General features: G+C 37.2%; 1 protein-coding gene across 1 annotated transcript in view; it reads right to left on the minus strand.

Annotated features, from left to right (window-relative positions):
• Positions 1 to 8,768: 8,768 nt before the first annotated feature.
• Positions 8,769 to 12,634, minus strand: part of LOC107555366 (ubiquitin carboxyl-terminal hydrolase 43-like) — a 109,825-nt gene continuing 105,959 nt past the window's right edge. The window contains exons 13-15 of the mRNA XM_016238129.1: positions 12,183 to 12,341; positions 11,499 to 11,660; positions 8,769 to 11,342 (exon numbers count right to left, since the gene is read on the minus strand). Of these exons, the coding sequence (XP_016093615.1) occupies positions 10,294 to 11,342; positions 11,499 to 11,660; positions 12,183 to 12,341 (1,370 nt within the window). The 3' untranslated portion in view covers positions 8,769 to 10,293. The remainder of the gene's footprint in view (positions 11,343 to 11,498; positions 11,661 to 12,182; positions 12,342 to 12,634) is intronic.

Here is a 12,634-nt window from a genome sequence, read left to right on the forward strand (position 1 = left end):
GTCAAGTCTCAGATAGTCTATTACAGTGCACATATCAAGGTTTATGTATATATATATATATATATATATATAATATTATATATAAATTAGACCAAATAGAATAGAATAGGTAAGTGCTAGTATTAATTGGTCAGGTGATGGACGAAAAAGATGTGTCTTTAGATGTTTTTTGAAAATTGCTAAAGACTCGGACTGAGATGGGCAGGTGGTTCCACCAGCTGGGGACAGTCCAGGAAAAGGTCAGTGAGAATGATTTTGTGCCTATTTGGGATGGCACCACAAGGCATCATTCACTTGCGGAACGCAAGCTTCTGGAGGGCGCGTAGGTCAGAACTAGCGAGTTTAGGTATATTGCTGCCGCGCCAGTGGTTGCCTTGTAGGCAATCATCAGTACCTTGAATTTGATGTGAGTGGTTATTGTAGCCAGTGCAAGCTGAAGAAGAGAGGTGTTACGTGAGCTTTCTTCGGCTCGTTGAAGACCACTCTGGCTGCTGCATTCTGGATCAGTTGTAGAGGCTTGATAGTACATGTACGTGCAGGAAGGCCCGCCAAGAGAGCATAACAATAGTCCAGTCTGAAGAGAACAAGAGCTTGGACAAGGAGTTGTGTGGTCTGCTCTGTTAGGAAGGGTCTAATCTTCCTAATGTTGTATAAGGCAAACCTGCAGGACCGGGCCGTTGTAGCAATATGGTGTGTGAAGCTTAACTGATCGTCCATCACAACTCCAAGGTTCCTGGCTGTCCTGGAAGGAGTTATGGTTGACAAACCTAGCTGTATTGTAGAACTTAGCCCAGGTTGTGATGAAGTGCTGGGTTGCTTAGCAAGGTTGAGTTGAAGGTGATGATCCTTCATCCAGTCAGAAATGTCTGTCAGATAGGCTGCAATGCGAATAGCTACCGTCGGATCATCTGGTTGGAATAAGAAGTAGAGTTGAGTGTCAACAGCATAGCAATGATAGGAAATGCCATGCTTCTGAATGACAGATCCTAAAGATGACATGTAGATGGAGAAGAGAAGTGGTCCAAGCACTGAGCCTTGAGGAACCCCAGTAGCAAGAAGTTGTGACTTAGAAACCTCACCCCTCCAAGACACCCTGAAGGACCTACCAGAGAGGTTAGACTTGAACCACTGGAGTGCGGTTCCTGAGACGCCCATCTTCATGAGTGTGGACAGGAGGATCTGGTGGTTAACTGTATCAAAAGCAGCAGACAGATCCAGCAAGATGAGTACTGAGGATTTGGAAGCTGCTCTTGCCAGTCTCAGGGTTTCAGTAACCGAGAACAGTGCAGTCTCAGTTAAGTGGCCGCTTTTGAAGCCAGATTGGTTGCTGTCCATGTGGTTGTTCTGTGCAAGAAACAGAGAGTTGGTTGAACACAACTCGCTCAAGTGTCTTTGCAATGAACGTAAGAAGGAAGAAGGAAAACTACCGGTCTGTAGTTTCTAAAAGTGCTGGATTTAGAGAGGGTTTTTTAAGCAGTGGGGTTACCTGAGCCTGCTTGAATGCTGTGGGAAATGTATCAGAGTGAAGAGAGAGATTGATAATGTGAGTGAGCGTGGGTATAACTGAAGAAGAAATGGCCTGAAGGAGGTGAGTGGGGATAGGATCAAGCGTACAGGTAGTAGGATGATTGGAAAGGATAAGTTTAAAAACGTCTGCCTCCGAGAGTGGAGAGAAGGAGGAGAGAGAAGGAGTATTTGTGGTTATGAAGTTTTTGTCAGTTTGTGGTGTGGAGAATTGGTCGCTGATGGTTCTTGTTTTATTTATGAAGAATATTGCAAAGTCATCAGCAGTATGAGTTGATGAATACATAACATTTTGTCATAGCAACAGACAGTCTCATGGTAACAGAGGCACCTATTTCTCTATACATTGACCCTTTATATGCTGGATGTCATTAAACTAATCTTAACCCCCAGTTAAGTCCATAGAGGAATAGATAATATACAATATTCATCTGACAAGGTATAACCATATACAACATGGTGTAAACATATATATATATATATATAAAATTTGTGTAATACCAGCCTTTTACTTCAAGATGCCGCCAAAAGACTGTAGACACTTCAGCAATTCTAAATTGCAGCAATGGCAATTGCTCATTAAAATCATTCCTGTGAAAGTCATTAAAGGGGTCATATGATGCTATTTTAAAGATCATTATTTTGTGTATTTGGTGTAACAGAATATCTTGACATGCTTTAATGTTCAAAAAACACATTATTTTTCAAATACTGTACATTATTGCGGGTCCTCTTTGCCCCGCCTCTCTCAAACACGTCGTTTTCAACAAAGCCCCCTCCTTTGACAAGCACAGTCTGCTCTGATTGGCCAGCTGACCCAGTGCATTGTGATTGGCCGAATACCACAAGCACGCGTCAGAAATGTAATTCCCCTTACCATAATCGCAGCTTCAGCTTTCAAAGTAAATATCAAACAGTCATTAGACAGTTAATAATGTTGTTAGTTTTACCATCAGTTCAAACCCGAAAGGACAACAGAATCGCGTGACACAGTGATGATGCAGTACACAAGCAGCGGTTAAGACAGCTGACGTGCTATGATTTCTGACAGGCAGTTCACTCTCCTGTGATGTGACCCTGTTCCCCTCACACACACGTCGCGTAACTCTGTGCTGCGCAAAACTCTGCATTTGAACAGTCAATAGCAAATACTTAAACTAATAACAAAACATACTTACAGTCGCTGATTCAGAAGCATCAGATTGTCATAGCAAAGTCGGAATTTTCCCTTTTTTTTTTTGACTGTTGTTCCTGAAACCCCGCCTTCTTTCTTTGAGTGCACATTTGGGCGGCATTATGCTAATATTTCCACATAGTGAGGTAGATATGTGGGGGCGTGTTAGAACGAGCCATTTTAGGTAGGCGTGGTTGACTCTTAACTTTTATAAAGAATATCTCTTTGGATTTGAGACTTTAGTCTTTGCAACTTTACAGATCTTCTTTATGCACCAAGAGCTTGTGACACTCCAAAGAGAAAGGAAAACTTGAAATCGCATCATATGACCCCTTTAATATGGCTTCTGAGTGGCAAATCTTGAAAGCAAATGCATTCTTTTCTATAATCACACTTCACTCCATAAATCCTATAGTGCACACACAGGTGCACTCAGTAAAGAGTTGATAATCCATAACAGGAAACAAAAACAAGAAAAAAAAGAGGGGGGACGGTCAGTGAATATGTCAAATGTACTCTATCTATTCATGTTGCAAATGTTTTTTAAAAACATTCATACCATTCACAATAAAGGTTTAAATTTAAGGACTGTGTGTCATGCAGTGTAACCATGAAGTAAAAGGTAATAACACATTTTCCTCACATCTTGAATACGTGATTGTGAACTGAATTGTTTATTTCTGTCACAACTTTATCGCCTGGGAGGAGTAAGTGCCACAAGAAAATAGTTTTTTAATTATTAATAATCTAAACACTGAAGCCACTTGGTTATGATGTTAATATATATATATATATATATATATATATATATATATATATATATATATATATATATATATATATATATATTTCTCTATAATAAATAAAAATAAAACATATACCAACCTACTTTTTAAGGTTTTAATTTCCAAAATGTTATTCTTTTCATCAGACATTTTTTTTCTTCATTGTGATTTCAGACAATTGTATTGCCCTGACATTTCTGACCTATTTTGATAAGTATTAAAATTAATTATAATTCAGAAATTAAAATCATATTCATCATAGTATATTCAAGTCACACTGATTATATTTTTTAAATTCATTAATAAATGCTGACAAAAGTGTCATGTCATTAACCGACAGGCTAAATTAAATAACAAAATCACAATCTGAATTCCTTGAGTTTTATATGTTGAGCCTATCATTAGTTAGTTAACTAGGTATATAAAGACATAAATAACACAGAAAGAGAAAACTGTTTATCCAGAACTTTTATATAACCATCACTCTGTTAATGATTTGTTTACCTGTAACAGAAAAATATATTTAAAGAAGTCTAAGACCCCTCCATCTAGACTCGTCACCTTAATAATGTTTCTGAGTATACTCAAGGAGACAGATCCTCAAAATAACAACCTTTAAGCTCCCAATTGCTTTGGTTACCTTGAGATGTGGTTAACAATAGCATATGGACTTTACACTTCCAAAGTATAAACCCTTTTGCCAACCTTGTATTAAGCAGACTAAGGGCTCACTGATGTCATCTCTGTGTGTGGAACTTTATGAGATGCCATTTAAGGCTGAAAACATGAGATCTGACTCATCTGAACTACTCTGCAGTGCATTTATCATACAGAGTAAACTTCAAACTGTCCTCTGATTTTTTTTTTTTTTTTCAAAAGTTGTTTAAGTAAAATAATAAATCAAACATTCTATGTGAAGTTATGCATTTTGAGAACTGAATAATTGAATAATGATAAAATAACACAATCTCAGTCAGTAATTGATGCATCTGAATAACACCAGGCATAATATATATTTAAATGGATGTCATATTGATTCAGATTGAGTTGTATAAATGCATTCAATGCATGCAAAATTAGCCAGATTATTTTGATAATAATGAAGATACGAAATGTACATAAAATAAAATAATTAGCTTTACACTTCAAAATACAAACATCCGACATAATATCTCAATAAAGCAAGCAAACAAACAAGAAAGAGAGAATTTTACATTTATAGAATGCAAAGCAAACCGCAAAGTTTTAACTGCTAATCCATGTGTGCATTATAAACTTACCTTTACTCAGGGGTGTTTTTGCCCTATTGGTACACTCCATTCTGTACCTTGCCATTCACTTAGGACTCCATTACCAGTTAACAGCTGCCTCATATTAGTAGAACTATAAGAATAGCACACACACACTCTGTCTTCGCTGGTGATTTTAGCCCTCTTGAGTTTCCTAGATTTAGCCTTTCTCGTGTTTTGATCCGTGGACAGTTACCTTGTTTGTGATTTATTGCTGCCTGCCCTGACTTTTGCCTGTCTTGTGGATTACTCTTTTGCCTGTGCCTTGGATGTTATTGTTTGTTGGTGTTTGACCCTGCCTGTTATGACTACACTCTATGAAATAAAGCCTTGCTTTTGGATCCCCAACTCCGTCATCACGACTGCCTTCGTTACAGCATGAACTTGATTTCTTTCCTAAAAGTTTATAAGCTTCACCCTCAATTCTCTGTTTCACCTTCTTTCATAGTAGTTAATCAGAACGTGTAGGAGCTGATGGCTAAAGACACAATTGCAGTAAATATTAAATAAAATGTTTAAATTAGCAATCTATTGTAGGTCTCATATGAACCTATTATTTGTCCTTTAAATGTAGCAATGCTGTAAACAGAGACGGATGAAACATCAAAGATGAAATTTTTTTATTAAAGTTTCATCTAATCACCCTCATGTTGTTTCTAACCTGTTAAAGTGACTTATGTTTTTCCATTAAATACAAAATGAAATGTTTAGCAGAATGACAGTCTCAAAGTGCAGTCACATTTACTGTTGCTATGGAAAATTTTACAGGAGAAATCCAGTCATTCCAATGGGAATCTGTGCTTGATCAGGAGTTTTGTGTGAGGGGAAAGAAGTTCCCCACATAGATTTAATTCATTGTACTGACCAACAGAAAGGTTCTTGTTTTGAAAGTGACTTCTGTGTTTGCTCTGCTCCATGGATTGCTACACTATCGACACTATAGACAATTGTCCATTGACAATTTCTGCCCACACAATTGACTTTCATTATGTGGAAAAGAGCTGCAATGAATGTGAATGGTGACTGAGATTATCAGTCTCTAACATTCTGCCTAACCTGCTCTTTCGTATTCCACAGAAGAAACTTTATAGTTATCATAAAAATTTGAAACATGAGGATGATGACAGAACTTTCATTTTGGGGTGCACTATTGTCTGTTTTTAAAAACACCTATACAGAATGTTAACATATACAGCAAAGGTAAGAGGAATTTGCCAATTATCTAAGTTTGTATGTGTGGCTTTTTTTCCCCAGACAGTTTTCAGTGGTCCCAAACATCTCAGAGATAATTACAGATCTCTAGCAGGCAGACAAATCAAGCATCACTTTCTTGTCCTTGCCCTCCTTGTAATATTACAACAATTATGGCAGAATTATATAATTCTGAAGTGCATAGTAAATTTCTTAATTCAATTTGATCAAAATGATGTAAATCAAGCTTTTGTGAATAAATACAGAAAAATACCAGAATTTAGATTTCTACTTGACACAGCAGAGATACTGAAACATTGACACCAATGTCTTCAAACTGAGGATGGAGACTATAGGGTAGAGCATGCTGATGAGGAATGGATCAAGCTGCTCTTTGCATGCACTGTGAAGACTCCCTCAGGAACTGGAGCTATTGTAGCCAAAGCAAAAAGAGTTTTTCACAGTCAAAGTGACAGTTTTAGTGTCATTCAGTATGTAAATAAACACACTTTTAGATGTGAATCAAGATAAATGCTGAAACTAAAAGAGTCTAAGAAACGTGACGTGAATACAATGTCTTTTTAATTTCAGAAATTATACAAAAATATATCTGTTTATTGTTATTGTATAGACACAGGTCCACTCAAACCTGTATATGATCATCTTGACAGCAGAACATGTACCCTTCTGCAATAATTCAATGATAATTTGAATTGTACATATAATCTATCCCTATATATATGCTATTCTCAGATATATTCTCCATTGATTTTTTTGTATAATACACACACACACACACACACACACAACAATATGTTTATAAAAAGTTGCATATAAAACATCTTAAAAACCAAATAAAAAAAGAGAAGATTTCAGGGTAAGATTCCTTCATTCATTGTCTTGTCAGTACAAGTATTATTTCAAGCATAGTAAAAAGTAAGATTATTTTGGAAGCATGGGAATGGAAAAAAACAAAATGCTCTTGGGGAGCAGACCTTTGTGTCTACACAAATCCTGTTACATGCTGTGTAATTGCTGCTTTTTGCATAACCCCTTTGACATAACTCAACAAAATAACAGGGATGATTAGATGTTGACAGAAGACAAAAACTTACATTTCAACGAAGCTGGAAAAAAAAATGTTTTTCCTTGATTTTTTCAATTTATGCTGAAAACTTTAAAACTGTAAATCATCTCTTATCTGGTGCGATTGCATATTAACTTCAACAGCACAGTAATGGACAAAATAAATGCAATATAACTATACGCTTTTTTTCTTATGACAGTGTTTGAGCACTGAAACAAACAAACCTTCATTTCATATCTTTGCTTATTCAGATCAACAAAAACTAATATAAACTGTGTGATATAGAAACAGCATGTACATTTATCAATAATTAAACCTTATTCTACAGTGCAATTCAAACTTTACTGCATAACATTACACACACACACACACACACACACACACACACACACACTGCCTGTGGCAACATTTCGGCCATATTATATTGTTGCTTTTTGCACTCAAGCATGCAAGAATCACTGCTAACGTTTAATACTCCAAACAGGTGGATGTGAATCTGGCAATGTTTCATTACACTGGTTGTTGTACAAATTGTCACAGTTTATAAATGAAACGTTTGTGGTGCTAAATGTGAATGCTCTATCACATCTGACATACAATACCACTAACAATAAATTGTTAAAATCATGAGATAAAGACACATTTGCCATGTCATTTAAGTCTTTGAGCTCTTTTGCTGTGACTTGTGTTTCAGCAGCACTCCTGCGGAAGTGCTCTGCATCACATTTGCAGTGCTGTACTAGGTGAGTTACAGAGCAAGTTTACTATATCAGATGGAGCATAACATATGGAGCTGGTCACATGATGCAAACACTATGTACAGTATTAGTTTACAAATCATGCACTGTGGTAAAACGGTTCATAACATAAAATTGTGCAAGGAACTGCACAAAAATAAGTCTTTATTAATAAATAATCTGCTCCTGTAATCAAAATTTGTGTAAAAAAGAATAAAAGTTGTTAGTGTTTTACCTCCACTAGTGTTCATTTCAGCTGGAAACTGTTGTGAATATTATGTATAGGTACGTTTTTAGAGTTTTGCAAAAATGGAGGTAGAGGCATGTTTTTCCAATGAGCCTAGATTGCAAAGAGATGAACATAGTATTTTACATTTGAGGAGCTAGTGAATATTCCATACCATGTGCAATAATCAACAGGACAGTTTCTGTTTGGTCTATGACGTGTTAGATTAATTTAACACACAAATGTGGGATTTTGATTCAGTTTGATATTTGAGTTCTAATTCAATCACAATCACACTGAGAGAAAAGAAGCTATTTTAATCTTTGATAATGCAAAAATGTTATATTTTGCAGAAGAATGAGCTTTGCAGTGCATATATAGCAGTATAGTTGAATGAGCTGCATTCAGACTATTTAAATGCTTCTAGAGAGGGATACATAAGAATGACTGTTTGTCATGTGTTATTCATCTGATTAATGGACATATGGACCTAATTAGTCCAAATAGTAATGTGACATATTCTGACTTGTTCCGAGCAATTAGAGCCCAACACAATTTGTGTCATAGATGTGTACTCTTTAAGGTCACTTTACTGGTTACATTGAGGCTTTTCTTTATTCTGCAGTCATTGGTATTGCTAGATCTCCACGTTATTTGAACACATCAAACATTTTCAGATGAGCTTCATTAAAGGAATGAAAAAAATGAACATTGTTGTTTCAAACCTGTATGTTTTTCTTGCTTTTTTTTCAACACTTTAGCAGAATATTCACACTGCTCTTTTTCATACAATGAAAGTCAATGATGACTGGGGGTGTCAACCTACAAATATATCGAACAGCACACTAAAAGTAGCCCATCTTACAAGTCTGATAAATGTCAAGTGTTCTGAAGCCATATGATGAATTTGTGTGAGAAAAAAAAGCACTTTTAAAAGAATTTAAGACTATCATTATTAACTAATACTTGTGTCTGTGTGTGTGTGTGTGTGTGTGTGTGTGTGTGTAAACCTAACTTCCGTCCAGTATTGAAACATTAATAACACTATAAATGTAATTCTTAAATTTACTTTATAAGAATCTAGATTTCACAGCAAAAAGACATGTACCACGAACAGAAGGTGGACATTTTTACAATTATACTAAAAGGCCTTATACTTGCTAAAAAGCACATACCATCAATCAGAGGGCAGACAAATGTGTTGGACAAGTAGAACAGGTTTGTTAGTGATGTTTTGATTATATAGATAATTTAGAGGTAATGTAAATGTATCAAATAGGCTTTAAAGGCTTAATGGTGTCATCATTTTGGAGCTTGATAGTTGCTGGTTACCATTAACTTTCTTTGAATGGAAAAGAGCAGCATGGACATCCTGCTTAACATATCTTGTTTGTGGTCTATTAATGAAAAAAGTCAAACATGTTTGGAACAACATGAGGGTGAGAAAACAATGACAATTTACATTTTTTGGTGTACTATCCTTTAAGTTAATCAGCTTCTTGTTACTGCATTCAAACTAGGTTTAGGCGATGGATTAAACCACTGGTGATAAGGTGATGTTGTTGTGATTGTGCTTTTCAGAATGACAGTGTTTTACTAAGGTGTTCTGTCTAATACATTGTGTTGTCAACATGCCATCCTTGTACATATGTGATAGAGCATTAGAAAGATACTGTATCTCACCCCTTTAGATTCTGTTAGATTTCATACTTTTTAAAGATAATTTTATACGTAAATGTCTTAATGCATACTGCAAAGCAAGCAAAAATTAATAAGCTTTATGTTTTGGTCGGAGAGCATGATTAAGTCAGACAGTGGTGCAATAAATTCACTGAAAGTGCAAGAACTGACATCTTTGATAAATGTCATGAAAACCCATGAGAGGTTAGCAGCCAGTCAGTACAAGCTACAGAATCATAAAAGTTATATATATATATATAGCGATTCCCTTCATGTATTACAGGTGATAAATCTATTTAGTGGCACATAAAAATCAAATCCGAGGCAAATCATTTTTCAATTCAAAATCATGGTGCAGAGGCCAGTGTGTAATGTACTTCCAGTGCCAAAACACAATCTGACAAAAATAAAAAAAATAGTTCTGGTTCAGAGGCACTTCATATAAGCAGAGAAAAGTGAACAAAAATATCATCCACTTATTCCAAATGTATGTGCAACTTCATAGTGTGCTGCCATCATTTCAAACCTTACTTTCTCAACATAGTTCTTACGTGGGCTTTTAGATATTTGCTACGTTGTTGTGATACTTGGGTGTAAGTCTCAGAAGCTCGATTCAGGGACTGCCTTCTTTCTACCCAGTGAGTTTGTGCTGTAGCGTGTGCGTTGCAGGGTGTTCTGAGAGCCCCTGTCCATAGGAATGCTCTGCGGCTGAGCCGCTGACGTGCCGTTCCTGTGTAGAGATGCCGTCCTTCTTAAGCTTAGATCGGCCTTGCTTTGAATATTGGAAGAACTTTGTGAGCGTTTGATGTCTGATGACCCACGACTCACCTTGCCATTTGCAAATTCATCTCCGAGTCTGCTACGAACTTGGTTAGTGCTATTAGCTTTACCTTCTGAAGTTTTTTTGTGTGTCCCATTGGAGAGTGAAACTCCAGATGGGCTTTTCACCTCTGCGTCACCCCTTTTCACAGATTCACTGTCTCGAGACCTCCGAAGCGAGTCTTTCTTCATGAAACCACCTTTAAGAAAAGCAAAGACACTGTCGTGATGTTTTGTCTCCTGCCCTTTTCTCTGTTTCTCCTCCAGATGTTGTCGCTCCTCGCCTGGATCATCCCTCTGCGCTGTTTCCCACCCGCTTGGACCACTGGAACTGGATTGGATCTCTGTGCCGGAGCTGTTTCTGGACTGTGATTTGTCCTGTTTTGATTTTCTGCTGCTCCGTCTGGTCAAAGTTCCATCTTCTCTTGGTCTACTGCTGCTGCTGGGTTGTTGGCCCATTGCTTTCTCTGAGCTACTTCTTTCTTGACTCCGTGGTATTTTGAGAAACTCTGGACGTCCGAGGCTGCTGTGGCTTGTAGATTTGGCTGTGGATTTTTTTGTATCTTCTTCTTTACCGCTTTCTTTATCGGAAGGTCGAGTCATTAGGGCAACAATGGGGTCTTTGGTGCATCTTGGCCTTCTGCCAGACTCTAAATACTCCACCAGCTCTGCAGGAGCCTGGCCAGGAGCCTGGGCAGGTTTGTGGCGGTCTTTGTTTCCAAAGGACCATCGCAGTGGGAGCATTTTGGTCTTGGTGGGACTTTTCATGCTTACGCTACGCCCTTGGATTCCTCGCACTAAAGGTCTGCTTTCAAAACCACCTAGAGACACTGATATTTACACAATATTTACCACATGGTGGAAAACACTTTCCCACAACACAACAAAAGTGAAGAACTATGATGAAATCTCTGTCAAGGAACATCCTTTTAGTATTTACATTTCTTATTTACAACGACAGAAACAAACTGGATGGGTAGACTCACCTCTCTCTTCTATTGAGGGTTCATTTTGAAAGACGGGAGACTCTGGGGAGTCTGGGATGGAAGAAGGGCATGTTGTGGAAGACCGTGATACCATACTTCCTCTTTTACTGTCACCATTCAAACGGATGAGCCAGTGATCTGACATAGAGGAGCTGGTGGAACCTGCACAATGAGACGATAAAGACTGTTTAGTGGCTGGTCCATGTTCCTCCTAGACATGGGCTTAAAGCATGCTGCACTCTCTCACTGCCCCTTCATTTTTAATAACTAAAATTCATCATCTGCACATGTTCTGTATTATCGTTTCCATGACGACCAAATCATGCATAGGCAGTGGCATCTTAGCCACCAGTCAAAATGAACTAAAAAAAACCCTTCATTCATTTTCAAAACCTGGGGAGAGGTAAAAGTAGAAATGTTTATATTTGCATACTGCAAATACTGTCAATTTAGCTTGTAAGAGAAAATGACTTGTACAACGGTAAGAAAACCTGGTCCTACACTCAAAATTCTGTCCCTGGTAAGAGGACATTTTTTCTTGCAATGACTGTGGAACATTCACATTGCAATATATATATGAGGGAAAAAAACGATTTCAGCTGATTTCTGCCTAACTTTGATCCACTGCGAAAAAGGTCAGTCAGCCTCCATCTGCAGTGTGACCACAAAGGCTCATTTACTCACCTCTGACCGAGCTGTTGGCGGACCAGGGTGGGATGACATTTCTTCTCTGGTAGAACAGGATATATGCCCCTCGTGTGCACAGTTCCTCCTCTGGCACAATCTCCACACTGCTGTCGTCATAACTGTACCAGTGGCCATCCACGGAGTTCCTACAATAGGCTGTTTTACAAAGACATACGCTGTAATCTGTGTGTGTGTGTGTGTGTGTGTGTGTGTATATATATATATATATATATATATATATATATATATATATATATATATATATATATATATATATATATATACACACACACACACACACACATACTGCCTTTACACTGTTCAAAAGTACCAATCTTAAATTGTAATCCTTTCTAACAATTATTTCTGAAAGAAAATAGAAATATTGTCTATTTAAGTAAGTCTTTACTATCACTTTTTGTATCAATTTAACACATCCTTGCTGAATA

Source organism: Sinocyclocheilus grahami, unplaced genomic scaffold (assembly GCF_001515645.1).
Source record: "Sinocyclocheilus grahami isolate Dianchi unplaced genomic scaffold, SAMN03320097.WGS_v1.1 scaffold533.1, whole genome shotgun sequence".
Lineage (NCBI taxonomy): Eukaryota > Metazoa > Chordata > Actinopteri > Cypriniformes > Cyprinidae > Sinocyclocheilus > Sinocyclocheilus grahami.